General features: G+C 43.0%; 1 protein-coding gene across 3 annotated transcripts in view; it reads right to left on the reverse strand.

Moving 5' to 3' along the window:
* MAP2K5 (mitogen-activated protein kinase kinase 5) overlaps positions 1-24,285 on the reverse strand; it is a 126,008-nt gene that overhangs the window by 36,189 nt on the left and 65,534 nt on the right. For 2 of the 3 annotated variants that reach the window (XM_017830325.1, XM_017830327.1), the window contains 2 exons: positions 23,458-23,529; positions 11,575-11,604 (listed from right to left, as the gene is read on the reverse strand). In XM_017830325.1, the coding sequence (XP_017685814.1) occupies positions 11,575-11,604; positions 23,458-23,529 (102 nt within the window). The remainder of the gene's footprint in view (positions 1-11,574; positions 11,605-23,457; positions 23,530-24,285) is intronic. The other variant, XM_017830326.1, reaches the window with a different exon arrangement.

Raw genomic sequence — 24,285 nt, forward strand, 5'->3', positions numbered from 1 at the left:
CTCCCCGGGACACGGGAACCCTTGGCCGGAGCCGGGCCCAGCCATGTCCCTGCTCACACACCCCCCCTCCCCAGCCTTTATTACACAGTTCTGAGAGCCACAGATTATTTGGAGATCATCTTCATAAATTTTGCATTAAGGTGGCTGTGCCAGTACCTGGAATTGATTCAAAATGCTTAAGACACTCAATTACTTTTTAACACTGTTACCCCATGTAATGACATATCTGCTATTTCCCTTGCATTTGATGATGCAACATCATTGTAATTGATTCATTTTCTCAATTAAATAAAGCTCCTGAGCTCTCCTCTCTGCAATGCCACCGAGACTCCCCACTTAGATGTATTACCTATTTTCCCTGCCTCAGATATATTGCTCGTGAGGCCACGCTCTGCTCCTCCCTTAACTCCACCAGCAAATGCAACGTTCCAGTCGTATTTTTCAAGTTGGGAGCAGCGATGAACTTTGCTGTATTTATATTAGGCATATTTTTCACTGTTAAAACTCTGTTGTTTACCTTTTTCCAAGCTGCCCATTACTGGGCGGCTTCAGAAACCATAAACCAAACCCCACCACCGACAACTTTACAGTCGCTGCTTCTCCTTTTGCCCACAGTTCAGGAGAAAGGGAAGCAGCCAGTTTTATTGAACATTAAAAACTGTTTTAAAAGTACTCATCACAACACATTTTCTCCTTTTTTTGCCTTCCCCAGCTGTTGGGTTTTCACATGCTGCTGGGAGATGAGATGTTCATCTCCAGGGATCCAAGTGCAGCGGCCACAGCTCCAAAGCTGGAGCGCTTGGTGTTGTGTTGTTATCCCACAAAATGCCCAAAAAACTTGGGGATCAGGAAGGAGACTGGCATGGTTGTGTTTTTTTACACTTTCTTTGAAGAATTTTAAATAGTGAAATGGTAGCAGTGACCCAACTGAAAACCCCGAGTGAGAGGAAGACAAAAAAGGGCTCAGAACATATTTTGAGGGGATCAAGGAACACTTTGATGAGCTCCTGAGAACAACCTGCATCCAGCTCTGGGACCCCTCAGCATCAGAGGGATGTGGAGCTGCTGGAGAGAGTCCAGAGGAGGCCACGGAGCTGCTCCCAGGGCTGGAGCCCCTCTGCTCTGGAGCCAGGCTGGGAGAGCTGGGGGGGTTCACCTGGAGAAGAGAAGGATCAGGGAGATCTGAGAACCCCTTGCAGGGCCTAAAGGGGCTCCAGGAGAGCTGGAGAGGGACTGGGGACAAGGGATGGAGGGACAGGACAAGGGGAATGGCTTCCCACTGCCAGAGGGCAGGGAGAGATGGGAGACTGGGAAGGAATCCTTCCCTGTGAGGGTGGGCAGGCCCTGGCACAGGTTGCCCAAAGAAGCTGTGGCTGCCCCTGGATCCCTGGAAGTGTCCAAGGCCAGGTTGGACGGGACTTGGAGCAACCTGGGCTAGGGGAAGGTGCCCCTGCCCATGGTAGGGGGTGGAACAAGATGGACTTTCAGGCCTTTTCCCAACTGAACCATTCCATGATCTTTCTCATCTCAGAAAAGTCACTTCAAGCCTTTCACCACCAACACCCTCCCTGAGCCACGACAGAAGAACATCCCTAAGTCCTGCCCTGCTCAGCAGGGAACACCCATTGCTCAGCAGCTCCTGTAAGCTTCTCACATGCAAGTGAAATATTTGAAATTTGCAGAACTAGATCTTCCGTTTGATATTTTTGAACCGGTATTGTATCTGCTGAGTGTTCACTCGCTGCACGTGACAGTTTCTGGTTTGCAGAAGGAGGGCAAATGATGAATAAATCCCTCCCATTCCCAGCCTGATTCCCAGGAGTATCAGTGGTATCTGGATAAACCACTCCACAAAGCACACCCTCCAAAAGGCTTTTTTCCAAGGTTGGTTAAAAATGCCAAAGTTTCTCTCCTGCTTCATCTCCCATTTAATGAAAGCCTCTGGTTATGAAAAGTAACTTTTGACAGCCCATCAGGTTCTGTTCCTGTCTCCATGGAGATCCTTTGGCCGGGAAGTGGCTGAGGAGACCTCTACCATCCCTTTCCCACCCTATTCACCAGCACAATCAAGGAAACTCAAATGAATCCACCTCAGGTAACTTGGAGGAGTCACCAGCTACAGCTTTAATTTTCCCTTTTACTCTCTGGAATTAGGACTTGCCCTGGAGCTCTTGTTTGAGAGATTTGCAGGTGACCCAGGGTTAGATCTTCCCATATCAGTTAACAAATTTTCTCTTTACATATATACTGCTTTTCAAGCTACTGGTATTTTTTTTTTAATAGAAAAATCCATATACCAACAAATCATACAGTTATGATTTTTAAGGGAGGCTTCACATTCCTTTTCCTAATCCAGGAAACTGTGGATTTGAAAAATAGATAGGACTTATTTTTAATCTGTACAAATGAGGGTGTAGTTTTTATGGAAGAGCAGAAACTACAACCATTGTCTCCTCCTGACAAATGCTTTGTCTCTGCCCTGATATAAAAGGAAAAGGAACATGTAAAGGTGCTGATTTCCATGTGGTCTCCACCACCATGGGTTTGACTCTTCCTTTGGAATTAAAACATGATCTTCAGATATATTTTACAAATTCTTGCAAGATTGCAATTGGTTTTACTTCTGCAAGAAGTCAAAGCACCAAACCAGTAAGACTGACCCTCCTAATCTACTCCTGATTTCCTAAACACCCTCCCCATCCCAATCCATGGATTTTGCACGTGGCAAACTTCAACCACTGCCACGAAACAGACAAAAAAAAGAATGAAAATTATTTCAAAATAATAATAAAAAAAAAATAGACAATTCACAACGACCTTAATATTAAATATATTCTTACAATTATATTACGTCGGTTTTCCCCGAGGTCTGCAAACAAATTTATATAAAGAGATTATTTCATCCACCATTGAACTGCAGCCACTTCTCAGAGAAATCTCTTTACCAGAGTTTAGAAACACAATTCAACAAAGTGGGAATGAAAAACTCCCTACTGTTGGAAGGATTGTGGTAACAATAACTACCACCACCAATAACTACCACCACCACCAACTACCACCAACAATAACTACTATGCTGGAGTAGGACCAGGATGGTCGTGACAACACGTTCCTCAGTCAGCAGGAGGGTGGGACAAGCAAGTCTTTGGAAAACCAGTAAATTTAGCAAACTGCTGTTAAAGATCTTGGAATCAGAGAATCATTCAGGTTGGAAAAGATCTCTAAGATCACCGAGCCCAACCAGTCCCCCACTAACCCACGTGCCTAGACCTTGTTCCAAGCATCACAAAAAAGGAATAAGCAGAACAAAGGGTGGTCAACCAGAAACCAAACAAAGGTTTAGTTTTAACCAGCTCTTGCTTCATGTCACCCTTGTTTATCAAGTTTAACAAAATGCCAACCATGATAATAGAGAGGAATAGCAGGAGAACCTGGAAAACTGATCCCAGCTGAGCAGGGATTCAGACACAGGATCTCCTGAGGGTCCCACAAGGATTATTGAATCCAAATCCCCAAAAACTAAAAGGACAAAGAGTGTAGGGGGATGTCCAGGGAGGAGGAACAGGCTGAATCACACCAGGTTATCCTTCCCCTCTGTGCCTCAGCCTGGGCATCCCCAGGGAGCTGTGGGACAGCTGGGCAAGTTCAAAATAAATTCACAACAGGCAAAAATCAGAGAGATCAAAAGAACTGAGGTCTTCAGACTAAACACAAAAGCATAACCACCAACACTGCACCCCTTCTCCAGGTTCTTTCCACACACAACTACCATTATTCCCTGCAGCAAGGAAAACCTTTCCAATAATCAAGCAGAGGAATAAATCATCTAAGGAAACACCTAATACCAGGAGGGTTGAAGAGCAGCAGATGAATATCCATCAGGATTGTCCCTCCTGCTCAACACAGCCCTGCAAGTCCCTTCTGGCTTGAAAAGAAACAGGTCAAATGTCAGTTACTAAAGTCTGACACTTCTCTATCCATCTAGAAAAATCCTGGGCTTCCTCTGAAGAGCTGCAAAATCAACTGTGGTTGCTGCAGAGGAGACAATCCCAGCGACAGTTGAAAGGAAATAACCCAAAGCAGTAAAAATCTGGGCACGTGAGTGGAGCTTCCTAAGCAAACTGAGGTGCTGAGAGGGTTGAGGCACCACCCTGTGCAATGAACACCCTCTCCCATGTCCCTGGACTGCCCACAGCGGGTCACATCACGCTCTCTCATGAATTAAAGCCACAGTTCCAAAGGGTTGGCAGAAGAAAGGATGCTTGGGAGGAGACCTAGACCTCAAAATCATCCACTCTTACTCTGGGCTTTGGGGCTCCTCAGTATTTTGAGCAAACACCACCCTGCAGAGAGAAGAGATGGCCACGTGTGCTCCTACAAGCTCTTCTCCCAGGTTTCAGTTCCCATTCATGGACATCCACTGCAGGAACCAAAACTGGGAGAGATGCTTCCTTCCAAGCACTCCAGGAATATCTCCCATTCCACAGAAGCACCAACTCACACAAGAAACCCTTCAATAATCACTCAAGAAATGTCAGTATTTCATAGAAGTCCAGAATGGTTTGGGTTGGGAGGGTCCTTAAAGACCATCTCGTTCCACACGAGACAGAACAACTCCTGGAACACCAGTCACAAAACCCAGGCTGAGCTCTGCTCCCTCAGCCTGCTTGGAATTCTTAGGATTAGAGAGAAAAAAAAATACATGTCAGTCTTTCAAGATTCCAAGCTAATAATCCACTCTTAAAACACATGCAGATCATATTAAAACATATAAAATAACTTTTTACTAGTTACCTACATTTCCACAATTGAGCATATTATTAAAATGTCAATTTTACATTAAAAAAAAAAATCAGACAGGAAGATTAAAGTAAATAAATAAAAATTTTCCCTTTATGCTTCAGATTCTGAAAAGATAATTTTTTTTTTTAACTTTCCTAAATTCTCTCCATTTTTCAAACACGAAAACACCTCTGGGAAAACTAAAACTGAATTCAAATTTTACCACAAGTTTCTAATCAAATTTAAGTTCAAACTGAATTCTAAGGAGAAAAAAATATAATAATATAATAAAGGAAAATGTATCTGAAGTATATTATGAGGAATGATTTATATAAAACCTATGTTAAGAAATTAGGAAGCGTTTAAAAATAATAGCAGCTGACTTCAAATATTGTCAGTGATTTCTGGAATATATCATAAAAGCAAGAAGATTTGCAGAGATCTATCATATTTAGGATATTATACAACAATTTAATTCACTATTTTGGCATTAGCATTTGAACAGTGTTTAATGTCTTTTAAATGGTTCGATGTAATGATAGATCTGGAAGACAAAACATTTCTTTCTTCCTGGGAAACATGCTGCAACTCAGCCTCAATTTATCCCCCTAAAATAAATGAATGCTTAAAGGATGTTTCTGTCAATTGAATAAATAAAAAAAAAAAACCAACAGTAAAATGGTTATTTTACATCCCAACTTAAACTAAGCATTTTTTTGCCTTGACAACCTGCTCCCATTTAAATGAAACCAGGCCAAACGTGGTCAATAGTATGGATTACAGAGAACAAAAAGAACCTTCCACCGTGTTAATACAGGGATCAGAAAGCAGCAACTTCATTTAGAAGCAGGCAATTATTTAGCAGAGATGCAGCAAAGGGAAAATGAATGTTTTCCAGGGAAGCTCCAGCTCCAGGAGCCCTCGGACCCACAATTAAATCCTACGTGCAGAAATCACGCCGAGGGCACGATCTGCTGAGGGGAGGAGGCAAAGAAAACCTCGCAAAAAACCCTCAGCTTTGGGATCAGAAAGAAAATAATAATAATAACAATAAAAAATAAAAAAATTCAAGGTGTTTTCCTGCTGGAAAAGGGAGCTGTGTCCTGGCTGGGGGCTTGTTGTGCCCCCGGAGCCGCGGGAAGGATTTGCTCCAGCGGAGGATCCGGCCCAGCACACCCGCAATATTCTGCATTGTCTCTCCGCTGCTTTTGAAATGCTGGGATGTGGGAAAAGTACAAACCTTTCCCTGCCAGGAGGAGCAAAAAGCCTTTTTCTCTCTCACTGTGGATTTTTTTTCCCCCCCACCCCATTTTATTTTCTTAGGAAGCGAAGCGATGGCAAATCTACAGCGCCCGCTCTCCCGGGCTGTAAAATTCCCTGTTATCCACTCCTGTTTCCTTTGCAGTGGGATTTAAGGATTCCTCTTCCTCCAGTGATATGCCATCGTTTCGTGGAACTACCAGGTCTGACAGGATTGCCTCTCCCAGTTCCAGCGCTGGGAAAAGGAAAGGGGAAAAAGCTCAGAGTAAAAAAAAAAAACAAACAACAAAAATCAAGTGAAAATCCAACTCTAACTAAATTCTTCCCTGATTTATTCCTATTATTTATCCTGCTGCAAAAATAAACTCTGCATATTACAAAAAGACCCTTAAATTGAGGTCTCTGGCATTTTGAAACAACTTCTTGGAATCCTTGGCCGATCTATTTTAACAAATATCATCCCCTGCGTCCATCATTTCTCTTGTCTTTTTGATCTCTTTTTCTCCCCCCCCTCCCCACTTATCACGTTCTTTATTTGAACCAGATTTTTAACAGATAATCTTGCTCGTTATAACAATATCTTGCTTGCATTTTATTCAAATAATTCTTAAAAACAGCTTAAAAAGCCGTTTGGAATAACATCAAGCTCTCCATCAATCACAGGCAGAAATTCCGCTGGCGGTTGTATAAACATCAGATCAACTCCGATGTCTTCAAGGATTTCAGAGTGAACCATAAAAAACTCCATTAACTTCTGACAAAGAATGCAAATTAATCACAACATGGGGTGAAATGAAATTAAAGGCTCTTTTCTAATCAATGACAAGGCAGGATGAAATATTTGGTGGCTCTCTCCGCGTTCCGGCTGCCGGGATGCTCCCGTTTATTTATTTTTTTTTTGGTGGTGGTGGTGGTGTTTTTTTTTTCCCCGGGATGGGAAGGTGTGAGCGGGGGATTCACCCGGGGTGGCTCTTTAGCCCTCCCCATCCCTACAGCGATCTGCTTACAAGTCGCCCAGGCTTCGGAAAACACACTAATCATCCGAATCTCAGGTGCATCCAATTTGTTATTCACACTCTCCCGATGCCAGGGAAGAAAAAAAAAAAAAGAAAAAAAAGAAGGGAAAAAAAAAAAAAAAAAAAAAGCCTGGCGGAGACAGATGCACCGGGATCCTTAAATGACAGTTTTGGCCTCCGGAAGTGCGATCGCTACAGCAAAATCTAGTACAGCCTCCAGGTGAAATGTCTGGAGCTCCATATGGAGCAGGGAAAATTAACAACAAGATGAAAATCGCTGTAGCAGCGGGGAGCCGGAATTTAACAAAAAAAAAATAAAAAAAATAAAAAAAAAAGGGATACGGGGAGAGAGGAAAAAAAAAAAGAGGGGAAAAAAAATTTAAAGATGAGGCAAGAGAAGTAATAAATTAATGGGGTGTGAAAACATTGAAAGCTTTACAATACCGGGGGCAGTGTTTGCTCAGATTTGGGGGGAGCCGTGGGATGGGGAGGGGTTGGAGAGGGGAAAAGGGGGAGCAGTGGGATAGGAAAGGGGAGCAGTGGGAAAGGGATGCAGTGGGATGGGAAAGGGGGATGAAAAGAGAGAGCAGTGGGATGGGAAAGAGGGATAAAAATAGAGAGCAGTTGGATGGGAAGGGGGACAAAAAGGGGGAGCAGTGGGATGGGAAGGGGTGGAATGGGATGGGAAGGGGAGCAGTGGGATTGGAAAGGGGAGCAGTGAAATGGGAAGGGGGACAGAAAGGGGGAGCAGTGGGATGAAAAAGGGGGAGCAGGGGAATGGAAAAGGGGAGCAGAGGGATGGGAAAAGGGGGAGCAGAGGGATGGAAAACAGTGGAATGGGAAAGGGGAGCAGTGGGAAAGGGGGAGCAGTGGGATGGGAAAGGGGGAGCAGCAAAACGGGAAAGAGAAACAGTGGGATGGGAAGGGGTAGAATAGGATGGGAAGGGGAGAAGTGGAATGGGAAAGTGGAGCAGCAAAATGGGAAAGGGGAGCAGTGGGATGGAAAAGGGGGAACAGAGGGATGGAAAAGGGGGAGCAGAGGGATGGGAGAGGGTGGAATGGGATGGGAAGGGGAGCAGTGGGTTGGGACAAGGTGGAATCGGGAACAGATTTTTATTTTGGTGCTATTTCTTTAAAAAAAAAAAAACCAACAAAAAAAAAACTTCAGGTCATTTTTATCCCATTTATGAAGCCAAGCCTGGAATTGTATTTCTCCAAATGCAAAAGTCTCTTAAATACAGTGGTGTCACCCTGCAGCTGATTAAATCCTCGGCAGCTCAGAGCTGCCTGTTCCTCTGGAATATTTCCCTAATGGATGTGGCTCTTTTTAAGGTCCTGCTTTGTATAAAGTTGGACAACAAGCCAAGAATATTTAGTGGGCAATGCTTTTCATGCCTCCTAAATTGCATTATCATTAAGCAAGTCATTGCCCCCATCCTGCTTTTATCCAAGACACGGAATTTGAAGCTACCAAACTATTCAGATCTTTGGGGTTCCAACCTCAAATTTAATTAAATATATCATGTGACACCTTTTGGTGGTTTTTTTGGTTTTTTTTGTTTTTTTTTTTTAATTTTCAGTCCTTGGTGTAAAATCAAATCACATAAATTAAGGTTAAACTTTTAAAAGAAATTCAAACTTAGTTTCCCTACCTTTACATCCCTAAAAAGCTTGATGGACTATGGACCAGCAACTGGGGTTTCTTTTCTTTTTTTTTTTTTAATGTTTATATCAAAAATAACTTTATTCAAGAGTATTTTTGTGTGTGTGTGTGTGAGCACAGGCACCATTCCTATTACTTCTAATAGTTAGTCAAACAAATCAAGGGGTGAATATGCCCTTAAACACTGAAGTTTGCACCTACAGAAAATCCTATGAGCAAAAAAAAACACTTCCAAAAGGGAGCTTTACATGATGACTGTGCCAGGAAAACCACCAACAGAACAATGAAAACCACATAAAAATTAGATATTTTCTATATTTTAAGGCTTAGAATTTCCTGTGCAAACTTTTTAGGATGAAAAAGTCTGTTCTGATCATCACTGTTTGTTATTTCCTTGCTCAGATCACAGTTAAAGACTGGTTATGGGGATTATATTCTGTATATTGAGACCAAAAAAATTGATAATTAGAGTTAATAATTAGATATTAACTCTAAACACACCCATAAGCAACTGTACTGACAGGAATAGTTGTTTGCACACTTAAATGCTTTCAAAATAAACTTAATTGTGAAGATTAAACGATTGTGTGGCAAATAAAGCATCAGCAAAATAAACATTCATAAGAGAAATAACTATAAAAGACGTGGAAAATGAGCAGTGGGAAGTTATACCATGAAAATATTTTACTTTTATCGTTAAAATATTCGACTAAAGGCCAGAAAATAAAACAATCCCCCTTTAGTCTCCCTGGCATATTGCAGGATCCTGAATTTCCACACTGCAACGATTCCCCCTACAAATCTTATTCATTTAAACTGAATTTACCCACACACCATTTGTCTGTGTCTTAAAAACTGAGAAAAAGGGGAAAAAAAAAAAAACCAAACCACACATTTTTTGCAGCTGCAGCTGCAGGAAATGTCAGGTGTTCTCCTGCACGTGGCCACACTTCCCATTTTCAGAGGGAAGCGACTTCCAACTCATTCAGGGCTAAATTTGAAAATGCACATATGATCAACTCCATTCCTTGATTAACTTCATTCCCTGAATAAACCCACTGAAGTGAGGGGGAACTGACTGCAGAATCACGCCTTTACTAGGGAAATAAATAGATATTTGGACACGAAAAAAAATCCCTATTATTTATCCCCCTAATCAGAGAAGGTTTCTAAGGGTCCTCATGTCCACCTTAGTAAGCACATGCCTAAAATTCATATTCTTCACATAAAAATCCTCCCGAAAAAGCAGTTGCTCGAAAAGCTTAATAGCCACATTTTCAAGTTTCACCTCCTCAACTGTTTTACATTAAAAAAAATATACACAATTTCATGGGCTACTGACTTGCCAAATATTCTTTTACAAACCCGCTCCGTTTTTTAATTAGAACAGCAAAAAAAAAAAGCATCTTAAACTTGCAATCGTGTGTTTGCTCCCGGTTCAGGAAGGAATTTTTTTGCCCAAATCCTACGGAATGTCCAGGCTCCAACTTCCCTCCCCACCCTCTGACACTTCCATGAGGGTTATTTGAAATTCTGCCCCCCATAACTTTGATTTAAGGTCAGAAAATACACAGATGTCGAGCCCCTCATGAGTTCCCCAACGTGGGGAGGACTCTGCAACACAAGAGCTTCTCTTTCAATCCTCTCTTCAAAGGTACATTTAAAATAGAGATAAAATATGCAAAGGGTGCTCTATTAATCATGGCAGTCAACATTTTCCAGGGGAGATGAGGAAGTGAAAAATCAAGAGTATTTCCACACATGCAAAACCTTCCCAAAAGTCCCTAAAAAAAAAAAGTGTCAGGAGAATTGGCTTAAAACAGCTTATAAAAATGGGAGAGAGAATGAGTCCCAGCCTATTATTCAATAACCATGTTTGTGAGGCATCTGCATAATCTAACCATGCATAAATTAGTATGTGTATTACAACAGTTATTTGCATAATAATAGCAAGTTAATAGATGCTTAAAGAGCACAGACCAACACCACCTTTAAATCAGACATTGCCTCCGGGCACTGGGATCTGTACAGACCAAGATGCAGAAAACAGTCTTCATAAAACATATGAAAACATCAAAACCACATCCAAATAATTCATTTTAGTCCCTGGACATTTCACTTTTTCTCCCCCTCCCTCCCAGGAAAGAATAATTTGAGGAGCTGCTGAGCAGTTTGTTACTGTGAATTCTAACATCCATCTCAAGAATTTCAAGTAATCATCAAACCTAGTTCTGGAGTGGTTGTTTTGTTCAGAGTTTCATGGTTTTTCAAGCAGACAAAGTAAAATATTCCATGGTGATTCAGGGCTCAGCATCAGCCCAACCTTTGCCATTGGAGATGGAAAGAGTTTAACCACCAACTTCAGGTGGAAAGTCAGAAAAATGCCAGTATCTAAATAAAATACTAATATTAAGTCCTCTTAAAAGGGAAAATCCAGAGCTCCCTTAGGTGTCCCAGTCACATTACATTTTTGAGAAGATTTTAGAACATTGTGCCATCATTCAAAATTGGAATTAAAAATTACATTATAAAAAGAGGAGCAGAGACACCTTTCTGCTTAAATAAAGGTGTTGTTGTACATACTGGATTATTTTTTAATCCCACAACAAAACCATCATTAACATCATCATAATTTTCATTGTCTCCAGGGAAAGAAAATGTAGAGTTTGGAGAAGAGGGGGAGGAAAAAAAAAAATCAATAGAGACTTCTAAATGACTCCTTCCAGATACCACTTTTCAATTTAACAGGACAGATTTATTTGTATGTGGCTCAAATGTTCACAATTGCTCTCTGCACCTTCATACATAGGAATGAATGTCACAGTGGCAAACAGCAGTAATGAACAATCTTACCTGAGGATATGGAAACCTCCCAAGAGCAAGCTGGGAAAGGAAATAATATTTGTCTAGTTATAGAGATTTGCATGGAGGGCACATTTCCTTAAAGAGAGAAAAAAAAAGTGCTCAACTCTTCCCATTGTACAAAGTGGGAGATGGCAGCAGGAGGGATTGTGTGAGCACACAAAGAGCTGTATTTAGAGTGGATTGTTCACCACAGTGAACCCAGGGTTCACCCCTCACTCCACCCAGGGTTTCTGTGCTTCCCCAGCCCTTCTGTCACCACTTGGTGACTCTGTTTGATGCCCAAGTTCCCCAGGACTGGAAATGGAACCAGTTCAGCCTCACCAGCGAGGCCGACGCCGCCGATCTGCAGGGAGCAGGGATTGTGGAGCAGCACTAACTCCAGAGGCCTCCCTTAACTGGCTCAGGGTAAAATCTGGGTTACAGAGCTCAGCTTTATGTCCCTACTGTTGTCAAACCCAGGGTGGGATCTGCAGAGAGACCACGGCACCCACAAGGAGACACCTGGTCTTTCCTTCACGTCTCCTCATCACCCACGGTATCCACTGCACTTCTTGCCCCTGCTGTTGTATGTCAATCAGTGCCTTACAGAGTAGTCCCAAACCCAACATTCTTGCTTATACTGTGTAAAGAACATTCTACTGGCCACAGCTCATAAATATTCCAAGATAAATTCTTTGTGCTAAACAGGTTCTCCCATTTGAGAGTGGTCTCCCATATCTGAAACTTGGACACAATCTCAGAAAAATGTAAGTAGTTGAAGTTATTTTGGCTACTCTTCAGGGAAGGACAAGGCTTTCCAGGGTTAGAATCATAGAATTATTTAGGGTGGAAAAGCCTTCTAAGCCTTCAAGTCCAATCATTCCTCCAGCACTGCCAAGGCCACCACTAATCCATGTCCCCAGGTGCCACATCCACACGGCTTTTAAATCCCCCCAGGGATGGGGACTCCACCACTGCCCTGGGCAGCTGTGCCAGGGCTGGACAACCCTTTCCAGGAAAAAATTTCTTCCAATATCCAACCTAAACCTCCCCTGGCACAGCCTGAGGTGACACAGGGCACTCAGAGCAGCTCTGTTCTGCCCCTCTGGATGCCCCCACCTCTCTCGACAGTCTCCAGAGGAGCCATGAGTTTCTCCACACCCACTTGACCTTCAGGATTCCTCCCCTCACCAGCCTTCAGAGGAGGGTCTCCACAAAGGTTATGGCAGCACTGCCATCACTGATCTCCCTGTGGGATAAACAAGTTTTACTCCCATCAGACCCAGCGACACCGAAGGTCTGAGCCATCGTGTCCAAAGCCACGGGTCAGTGCTGGGAAAAAGCTGCTCCCCAGCCCCTGCAGTGCCAGTGATCCCTGAGCCCCTCAGTGCCAGGGTGACCTGGCCCCAGCTGTGCCCAGCCCTGATGAGACAATTTATTTGGGAACTACTCTTAAACAAAGCTTTTGCAATATTGAATTCAATGCATTTGTCCAGAGGAGACCATGGAGATGCTCCAAGGGCTGGAGCCCCTCTGCTCTGGAGACAGGCTGGGAGAGCTGGGGGGGGTTCACCTGGAGAAGAGAAGGATCCAGGGAGAACTTAGAACTCCTTCCAGGGCCTAAAGGGGCTTCAGGAAAGCTGGAGAGGGACTGGGGACAAGGGATGGAGGGACAGGACACAGGGAATGGCTTCCCACTGCCAGAGGGCAGGGTTAGATGGGATATTAGGAAAAAATCCTTCCCTGTGAGGGTGGGGAGGCCCTGGCACAGGTTGCCCAGAGAAGCTGTGGCTGCCCCTGGATCCCTGGAAGTGTCCAAGGCCAGGCTGGACGGGGCTTAGAGCAACCTGGGCTAGGGGAAGGTGTCCCTGCCCATGGCAGAACAAGATGATCCTGAAGGTCCCTTCCAGCCCAAACCATTCTGGAATTCTGTGATCATTCTCATCTCAGAAAAGTCACTCTGGTCACTCTCATGGCAGGCTCTGAGAAATGCTGCTACCAGTTAAGCAGAGACCCTAAATTTTCTGTTACACTCAGTCTTACAAACCAGGAGATACTAAAACTAAAACCCTTTATCATCTTCTCTTCTTTTGGGAGGACCATCCTTATGTTCCAAGCAGCTGTTTGAGGTCCTAAAAAGCCCTGCTGCTGCAATAGCCTATAAATGCCTAGAAATAAAACTATAAATGCCTAGAAAGAAAACTATAAATGCCCAGTATTTTTCCACACACAGAAGTAGAATAAGACCTGATTTATCCAAGAACTACTGGTTCAAGAGTAAGGGAATGTAACAGTTATCCCACTGCAAACCAAGAAGATAATGATGGTTGTATGCACACAGCATCATTCTGCAGATGTTATTAAAGCAGAAAAACAACCTCAAAGGTGACTTCAAACTAAGCATTCCCATTCCCACCCACGATCCCTCTCCCTGGCCACATCACACCTTCAGAGCAGGAGCTCCAAAGGCAGCAAAGTAACTGGGGAAAGAGGAGTTTCCTGCCAGACTTAAGTACAGGGTGTACAAATGAGCTTGGAAGGATCCAAACTGCACCAGCAGCAAGTTTTTTGGGGGGTTGTTCAAAGGAAACACTTCTCTCTGTGAAGCTGCTCCTGGGCTGAGGAGCCAGTTCTGCATCCCCTGAACCATCCCTCGATTCATCTCCTCACACTTGTTTCCTCCCTGCAAGATTGTCAAGGTATTATAAATTAAGAAACTTAGCAAAGAGTCTGTAATCTTCCCCGAAATAGCCTGCAGATATGTCACTGTACTAAATGTGTTTCAGATTTAATGAAGCTTTAATGTCCTTTTTAATTTTGCCTGTTTCTGTATCACCAGGGGTCGAGCGAGGCAATCAGCACTCGAGAGGGTGGTTTGGTTTAAAACTAGGAAAAAACTCATTTGCTTATGAGTTGCACTGTATTTTCTTAATTAAATTTACTAAGCAAAATGGTTTAAGTTCAGCCAACCAATGACCTCTGTATGTAGACTCAGATTTATAAATAGTGTCATAGTTAGAGAGAAAAAAAAAATCCCCCAAAACAAACAGATTAGAGCTTCACTAAAGGGATTTTCAAACTCTGTCACGTGTCCAAGCAAGTCATACAAACATAGGAGGCACAAGTCCAGTGTAGGACAGAAAAAACATAAACTTCCAAACTAACACACTGTCCAAAACTTCTCTGCTCTGCATTTACATGATGAAACTCCAGGACTTGCCTTTTTTTTTAAGGCATCATCACAAAAATATAATATTTCCACTCACACTCGTTGGGTTTGGGAACTGCTCAGCATTTTATGGCACTGCAGAGAGAAGGGAACTTCAAGGAGCTGGTTCCCACTTTCCTATGGATTCCTCCCAAATGGTTGGACTGGGTGATCTTGGAGGTCTTTTCCAACCCAAATGATTCTCTGGTTTCACTCCTGCTACACAAGAATTGTAAAAACCATCCTTTTAAAAAGGCCCAGGGAATTGGAAGGGCAGGATGGTGTGGAAATAGGAATGAGAATGAGATTAATCAGCAAGAAACATTCCAGAATAACACTTTCCCACCCCATTTCAGAGATTAATCAGCAAGAAATATTCCAGAATAACACTTTCCCACCCCATTTCACTTTGGAGCAGCTACATGGAGGTGATTTCTTGGGTTGTGTGTGTGTGTTTTTTAAAGGTATTACTTTCCTAAACATAGAAGTAGCTCATGAGAGCACTTAAAACACTCCTGGTGCTCAGTGAGGTTGTGTCCTGAGAAAGAACCTCCTGCCAGACTTGGACAGAGGATGGATGGATGGATCATCAGATTTTAAACCAGTACTTGATAAACTGAGAAATAATCCCAGATTATGAAATAACATCTTGGATGCTGATTTTTATCAAACTATCAAGTTTTTATATCTATTGAAATTTTAAAAAATTCAAAACACCAAACTATTACGTGTTTATTCAAAAAAAAAAAAAGAGAGCAAAAAGAACCATAAAGCCTCTGGAATGAGCTCCCATAAGCAGGGCTGGAAAACAAACCTGTTCCCAAGTACATTTAATGTGCAGAAAAGTGAACACAAAATTAAAATGACTTGTTGAACTAATGTAATTTACCATTTTGGAACTGGAAAGGGAAATACAGAGATCCTCCCTGCCTGCTGTATATTGTGAATAAAACTACAACAACTCGCTCTGCATCCTGTTTGCAAAGTGTCTGAGGGAAGGAAGTTCAAACCATATTTTTAGGACACTCAGGCAATAAAGTTTCCCACTTAGATGCTTGTGGATGTTGTGCAAGTTGTTTTTTTAATTTACAGTTCCACTGGAAAGCCCGGGATGCTTTTATTCTTAATTTAGACACATTTCCATGTTTCTCGGCATAACTGCAAATTGAAAATAAGCACTTCCAATATCGCCGGTGATGGGGCTGAAGGAGGGGCTTTTATAGGCTGAAATGTTCGAAAAATTTGTTCTTAATTACCTCGTGCACATTTTACACAATTAAATTTCCATCCAAGGATTTTGCATTTAGATGGTGCACTGCAGTTAAACCCTCGTTCCGTGGGAAAGCAGCCGCCACTTCCCAACATCCAGACACGGGGAAACTTTAAAAATCAGACTTAACTACTGGATAACATAAAATTCCCTGGGTGAAATTTCATTCCAAGGCCAATTTCTACGTTCTTAGATAGATGGGCTTAAAAATCACCTGAAACTCTGCAGGGTATGGACCTTAATAAATATTAAATACCTCAAAAACTACCGGAAGATTTTTTTCTTGCCTTCTAATATCAATTTTCCCCGTCCTCTTATTGCACAGTTAAAAAAAAAAAAAAAGGAAAAAAAAAAGAATCCAAAAGGATATAACAGCAATTTACCAGCGTTAAAGTGCTTCTGAGGTTAAACTGCCAACAAAGAGGAGCAGGAACACAAAGCATCTTGAAGTAGGGTTTCAATTAAATGTGCAGGATTTAGTAATGCAGGCCAGGAGAAGAAAAAAAAAAAAAAAAGAGTTACAAATTAATTTAATCTTCTGCCTATAGTTTGCAGCTGCACTCCAAAGTGTCTGGGGCTTAAAGAACAAAGCCTTGCAAGGCCTGGGAGTGGGGAAAGCTTCAATTTTTAATGTATAAGGCCATTAGCTGATAACTTGTGGAATCTGCGACCCCTGCGGAGGGGCAGGAGCCGGGAAGGGGAGACTGATGAAGTGACATTTTTGTTGGTGGCGAGGACCACGAGGAGGAAGGTTATTACTGACACCACCAGGCCCACCAGAAATATGCCCTAATAACCTTTGGGACATTCCTTGGCTGGAGCAGATGAGTTGGGAGATCTCCCCCTCTCTCTCTCTCTCTCTCTCTTTTTCGCTCTCTCTCTGCAAAAAATATATTAAAAATCAAAGCCTAATTCGCCTTAATTAAAGATAATTAGTTTCACTTTGCCTTCTTTTAAATATGAGCTATAGCAAGTGCACTGCAAACTACAGGCTGCAGACAATCATGATTAAATTGCACATTTCTGCCTCGCCACAAATCCTCAATATTAGCGAGGCTTTTACTGCTGCAGCTTCAAAGGTGAGGCTGAGAATAGCAGAGCCTTTTCCAGAGGGACAAAGGTGGGACATGGGCTTTTCAGGGCCATTTGTGGAAATTGTCAGGTGCAAAATTTCCACAAATGGCCCATAAAGATTAATTTGATCGCTTGCTTGAGAGAGGAGAGGCTCCCTGCTTGTTTGTTTGCTGGATTTAAATTCAGTATTCCAAGGGGAAAAAAATACATGAAATTTGGTTGTGCTGGTGGAAATGCAGCTTAACTTTAGCTGCTCTCCATCTCTGCTGGCACGAGGGTTCACCTGCCACCACAAGGCACTTAAATAATGGGAAAAGGCAGATTTGACTGGCAACTTCCTCAATTTTTGACTTTTTAAAAGTAGAAACAGTGATATTATACAGTGTAAGAACAGGGAACGATGATCTACATTACGTAAAATCACAGAATCCTGGAATGGTTTGGGTTGGAAGGGGCCTTTTAAAGGTCTTCTAATCCATCCTGCCACGGGCAGGGACACCTTCCACTAGCCCAGGTTGCTCCAAGTTCATCCAGCCTGGCCTTGGACATTTCCAGGGATCCAAGAGCAGCCACAGCTTCTCTGGGCACCCTGTGCCAGGGCCTCCCCACCCCTTATATAAATACAAATATTATCTATATAATGTATTATGCCATCTATTAGACATATTGCACAACCCTATCATCCTATATATAATACATATTCCAAACACACCACAACTGATGTGTTCCCTTAATTGTCCCTTCAGCTGCCCAGGCAGAGAACTGGGTTATTTATTTGGCTGCCCACAGCGGCCTAAGAGCAATTGCTGGGCAACATGATCCATGGAGGTCTCAACCCACACAAACTGTACCTAAACTTCCACTTTATTGCAGCTTAGTTCACAATCTTCACCTAATATAGGGTTACATCCCAGAGCAGCAAGCGGATAAATCATCCTGGAATATTACTCTGGCTAAGTTTAGCTGGGAGTGGAGCATATGTGCTTCCGAGTCACTGAAGCAAAGGCCCATAAAATACACTAATTACTGGAAGTTCTGGTCACTGAGTGATTGATAGCGCTCTGTGAGGCAACTTCCCCACCACACAGCAATTATTAATTCATGACCCAACCCTCAGGCACTGGGCCCTTTCGCTTCTGATTCCACCAGCACCACGTTTGTGGGGTGGCTGGACGTTGTCTCCTCGTCCCACCGGTGGCTGGAGGTGGGGAGGGGGAATGGGAGCCAACGGGCACTGCTTGGAAAAACCACCCCAAAGAGCTCAAGGGGGAAAAAATGATAAAAATATAGGCCAAAATAATAAAAATATAGGCCGGCTTTCTCCTAAGAATGAGTTTCTGAAGTGCCTCGTTCTGCACAGAACGGCTGAAACCACGTAAATATTCCTCAAGAAGGATTTAGGTTGTAGAGCAAATCACCTTACGGGGCTGAGCAGAGCAGCCAAGAAGTCACCAAGTCACAAACATCACACCACTGCAGTCCTCAAAACCTGACAGCAACGAGGTGAGGCTCATGGCAAAAAAAAAAAAGTATTTTTTATATATCCTTGCTTTTCTTAATCCTAAAGGAAATATTTCCAGTATTTGCAGTCCCACCTGTGTGATGATCCACAGCCCAAGGCAGCTCAAGGCATGACTCTGGTCTATGCCAAACGTCATGAAACCAAAACCAAAAGGCCTTCTGCCTTCTGCCATGAGCTGTTCCCGCTGGCTCTACCAGCACCAGCAGCTCCACCTTGGCAAGGCCTTGTCCAGTCTCTCCAGTTTAAATCAGCAAAATAAACCAGCTCATGCCCAGCATGCAAAGGCCACCAAGCTCTGTGGTTTCAGATTCTCCCCTCCACCCTCTATCACAGAATTCTTTATGTTGGAAAAGACCTGTGAGAGCATCAAGTCCAACCCTGAACATAACACAGCCCGTTCCACCACTACACCCTGTCCCTAACAACAACTACACCTATTCTTCAGGTAAGGGGGTAAAACTGAGGAAAGACCAACCATAACATCCACAGAGGAGTGAAATCCTGCAGAAGACAAACTATGCTCTGCACAACCTCCCTCAGATCAGCTCACAGTCTTGACCTTGAGCCATTATCACTTCAAAGCCGACAATATCCCACTGATCACGTATTTTAGACTCCTTAGAAACAGATCTGAAGCCTCCCCTCCTTGACCAGATGATACACGAGTCTTGACAGCAGTTTTATGCAGTTAAACATCTTAAAGATTGAAGTGCTTTTAGAGAATCATCTTCAAGCAGAGCTTCTTCTCCTGGAGCACCCTCTTCAAATATCTTGCTCCTCCTTGCCTTTGTTGGACTCGATGGTCCTTGTGGGCCCCCTCCAGCTCGGCATATTCTGTGATTCTGTGACTCTCCAGCTCCCTCTCTGCTCCCAACCCAAGTGGGATGAAGAGTCTGAGACTCCACAGCACTGACAGTGGGTGCAGTCAGGGTTAACCACCCTCAGAAGATGTGTGTGTCTGAAATAATGATGTCTGGGGGATAAATCCCGGTGTTCCTGTGTGTGGGAATGCTGAAAATCTGTCTTATGGCTGCTTAGAATATTTCTAACAACCCTTGTTAGCTGTGTATTTGCAAGAGCTTTCAAGAGCCTTGGTAACCAAAGACTTTAAATTCTCATTTTGGGAGTTTTAAGAACTAATAATGAACTGATGTTAAAACTGATGCACAAACTCCTTGCCCCTGAAGGAGAGAACAGTGAGAACCTCTGCAAGTAAATTTAACTTTCAAAGGAGGCTGAAAAACAAGGATGCAGCTGTTTTTCCCAGCAGAGGAGAGTGGGAAGCAGAGCCCAGGATGTGACACGAAAGGAGGAGCAAAAAGGCACCATCAGCCAAGCAAGTGAGCTCATACTCTACTTCCAAAACTCACTTAGTTTTGAGGCACAAGCAAATTGGTTTCACTTCCTGCATTTCAATGTAACATCAGTTCTGTCTGTGGATAAAATGAGCCCTGGCAAAGAATTCCAGAATGGTTTGGGTTGGCAGGAACCTTAAAGCTCATCCCATCCCACCCCCTGCCATGGGCAGGTTGCCCCAAGCCCAGTCCAACCTGGCCTTGATACTGGTATTAAAACCAACCAGGTGTATTTTATCCTCCCCTGGATGTTTTAAAGTTCACTTGTGGAGAGCAGCCACGCAAGGCAGGATCAGAGTCAAGAGTGGAGAAATATTGGGCAATTTAATTTATCCTCCTGTGCAGGACACGGCTCTTGGAGAGAGGGAATGGGCTCTGGACACACACACACACTGAGCCTCAGCCCAGGCAGCCTGGCTCTGGTTTATGACTGAGTTATAAACCCTTGAAAAACAGCTTTTATAAATGAAAATGCTGACACAGTGTTCAGTGTAGTGACAGCAGTGGCATTGGTTTAAATTGAACTTGCTTTGTCAAGCCGAGAGCACTTAAATAAAAACATCGAAAAACCTCCTGGAAACACAGAAACTATTTGTGGGGAAACACTTCTAAACAGCTTTACAGAGCCTGTGTTAAGTTTCATGCACTTCAGAAAAATCCTGAGGGAAGAAATGCAAACTCAAAAAGAAGAAGCAGTGATAATAAAGATAATAATAATATTGTATGTATTATCATATATGATATTATATATATTTCATATATTATGTAATGACAATAATAATAATAAAGTTAGCAGCATTTCTTCTTCTATTTTATTTCATTTTAATTTAATTTTACTTTATTTTCTATTTATAAAGGGAAGACTGGGCACCCTCAGACACCTCTTACTTCAAAGGGAACACGAATGTTCCCCATCTCCCAAAGCTTAGGCAGGGCTCACATTTAATACTTTCCACACTCTCCTAACAAGTTTTTTGGGGCAGTTTTCTTAACCTTCACAACAGCAGCTGCATTTCCCATTACACAAAGCTTTGCAGCAAAGAAATTCGAGACGCTTTAAAGGCTCAGAAGAATATTAAAGAAAATGAGGAGATTTACTGCTGATTTTATATGCTCACACTCCAGCACGAGTAATCTGGGCTAACTTGATCCCACAAGCCATTTCTTTTACATTAACATGCTACCACTGTGCTAACACCGAGTTGTAGGGGTTGAGTATCACCCTCCTAAGTGGAGATGATTTTAAATCCCCCAGCAAACACCGGCTTCCCTTTTTAACAGCTCCATCAACACGAGCCTGGGTGGCTCCACTGCCAATCCCCCTGTCAATACAGTGTTACTTTAATGACAGTGACCTTGGGTGGCTCCTTGAGCACCTTCTTCACCTTTGTGAAGACATTTTTCTGAGCCTCTGTCCTTGCTTTCATCATTTAACACATCACTCAAAGCACTTCCAGACAGCAGCGACCCTGCCGGGAGAGGGCTCGGAGGAGCAGATGACACACCAATTAACAGGCCCAAATTGGTTTCTGGACATCTGATCCAGAAGACATTTATGGAAAGTGAGAGGGAAATAAAAGTTGGGAAGGTGTAAAACAGGAGAGTCAATGCAAATGAAAGGGGTTTTCCTAATGATGGCAAAAATCCATCCTGCAAACGGAATCGATGCCCAGCCAGGTTATCTGCTAATAACCCTGAGCTGAACTCCAGACAACTTGGTCTACATGGTGGATGTAATGATCCATGGTGGATCACTGAATTGCTGCTGCACATCAAAATGCATTCTTTTATCCAGCAAAGGAACCAGGAAATGCTTATATATAAAGTCCTATATTTACATCCCCACAAATGAGGAAGGACACCTCAACCAAGTCTCCACGTCGTACACTTTTAGGCCTTCATGTAATATAATTTTAGCCCTTTTTTGGCTAAATTAATTTACACAGTGTGTGACTACGTTCTGTCTCTCTCCCAAAACCATGAGTGAGGGCTCTCCAGCATCACAAACCATTAAAATTTGCAGTAAAACAAATGAAGAGACCTGTCTCCCCTGTGACATGTTAAAGTGTGTCATTGCTGCAGCTCAGAGTTGGCTCCAGTCAGACCCTGGGAAAGATTTACAACACCTAAATGCAGTGATTCAGCATTAACCACCTTCCATTTTGGTTAAAAGGGGTTTGGCAAGGAATTTAGTGCTTGAAAACATAGCAATAGTTAATTTTTGGGCTACAAAATGTGAAATCTTAATCTTATTTAACTTCTACCTCATCTCCTGCTAAAAAAAAATCAATTGCACTTCACCTAAAGGTATATTCAGCTTCACCTTAATGACAATTACATTGTATTATTCCAGAAGAGAAGGGAAGGGCACTCATATTTTCTGCTTAATCATACATGCCTTTGTCAGGCTGTGCAAGAAAAATGGTGCAAGTCATCCATGGTTTGAAGGAATGTTCTTGAAGGGTGAAACAACTACTTCAAGCAGGGGGAATTTCCTTCAATGGGACTGCCCTCGAGCTGAAAAACTCTTCTGAGGGCTTGTTGCCCAGGGCTCCAAGGGCTTCCAGCTGGTTTGTGGCCAGTCAAAGCCAGGATGGAGGAGCTATGTGACCTTCTGTCACCACCAGTCCCTTCTCCCAGCCCAGTTTACACCCAGATCTGATTTTACTGGTCAAGACATGATCATAGCACAGGCCTTTCTCCTCAAGTTACACACTCTACATTATCTTTCCTACGAACAATAATCTGTTTTTATAAAAAATTTATGTTTTAAGACACCTTAAGCTGAAAAAACCCCACCTTTTTCCTGAATCAAAACTGACCTTGCTCTGCTCAAACCTGCACCTGCTCCTGGATGGCTGCACTGAGAATCCCAGACTGCTCTGGATTGGAAGGAACCTGAAATATCATCTCTTTCCAACCCCCAAAACAGCACAATTTACAGCCACATTCCCTTCGAACGGCTTCATTTTCATAGATTTTTTTTTTTTGCTCCTGCTGGAAGCTCTGCTTGTGAGAAATCTTTCTAAAAGCCCTGGTGGACACTTAAATCCAAACACTTTATTTAATCACACAGGGTAGAGGCTCCAACCATCCTGCAAATATTTCTGCCAAGGTTTTGCAAGGCCATTAACCAGCTCCAAATTCCAATCTGCAAAACGCCGTTTTTAACCCAAATAATCACCCACTCTGGCCTGGCCTGTGAAGATGCAACACAGAAATAGCATCATTTTCAGTCCCTGAGGTGCTGAGAGGATGCAGAGGCATCTATGCATCAGGCCCTACTTCCTGCTCTTTTTTTTTTAGAGTTTCATTGGAGGGTTTAAGAGCTCAAAAGAACAAACCCATTCTAAATACAGCCAAAATTTAAGGGCATACAAAGCATTGGCAAAGATTACATCAAAATATTTGAATGTTAATGTGATTCTTAAGACATGCAAGGGACAATGAGATCTTTTCCTACCTCCATGAAGGAAATGCCCAGGCTCCAAACATCCGAGTGGATTCCATACTGTTCCCCCGAAATCCGCTCAGGCTGCAAAGAGATGGAGGGAAACATCTTCTTGAGCCTTGTAAACAAACATAACATTGCACAAAAGCCAGTTCAGGGCAAGCAAATCCATTGGAAAAAAAAATAAATCACAGAATCATGGAACACCCTGAGTTGGAAAGGACCCATAAAGATGATGGAGTCCAGCAGGACATCCCAACCTTGTCCCTGAGAGCGCTGTCCAAACACTCCATGAGCTCTGGGGGCTGTGCCCACTGCCCTGGGGAGTCTGGTCAGTGCCAACCACCCTCTGGGGGAAGAACCTTGTCCTGAGATCCAACCTGACCCAGCCCTGGCACAGCTCCAGCCATTCCCTGGGTGCTGTCCCTGCTCCCAGAGAGCAGAGATTGGAGCTGCCACTCGTGTTGAAGTTGTAGGCACCAAAAACTACCAGAAGCCCCCCAGAGAGCAAACCCACTCTATGGGAAAAACTGTATTTGTGCACTGCTCTGCACCTTGCAAAGTGCAGCCTTGGCATTTGTGTTTGGGCTGTTTCATCCAAGGAAAAAAAGCCAAGGAATGCAAGGTCAAGCTGAGAGAATCCCACTGTTTGTCCATCCATCCCAAAGCCCAGGCACCACAGCAAGGAAAACCCTCCTTGTGTGCAGTCAAGGGCTTGGGGAACAACTACTTTTGAAACTTCTTTGCTAAAAAATAAGACAACTTAAAACTGAAGCAATGAAGTTTTCACATCTTAAGTGGGGAATTAAAATTAATCAAATTGATCTAAAAATCCACATT

The sequence above is a fragment of the Lepidothrix coronata genome, unplaced genomic scaffold (assembly GCF_001604755.1).
Source record: "Lepidothrix coronata isolate B3197 unplaced genomic scaffold, Lepidothrix_coronata-1.0 Scaffold176, whole genome shotgun sequence".
Lineage (NCBI taxonomy): Eukaryota > Metazoa > Chordata > Aves > Passeriformes > Pipridae > Lepidothrix > Lepidothrix coronata.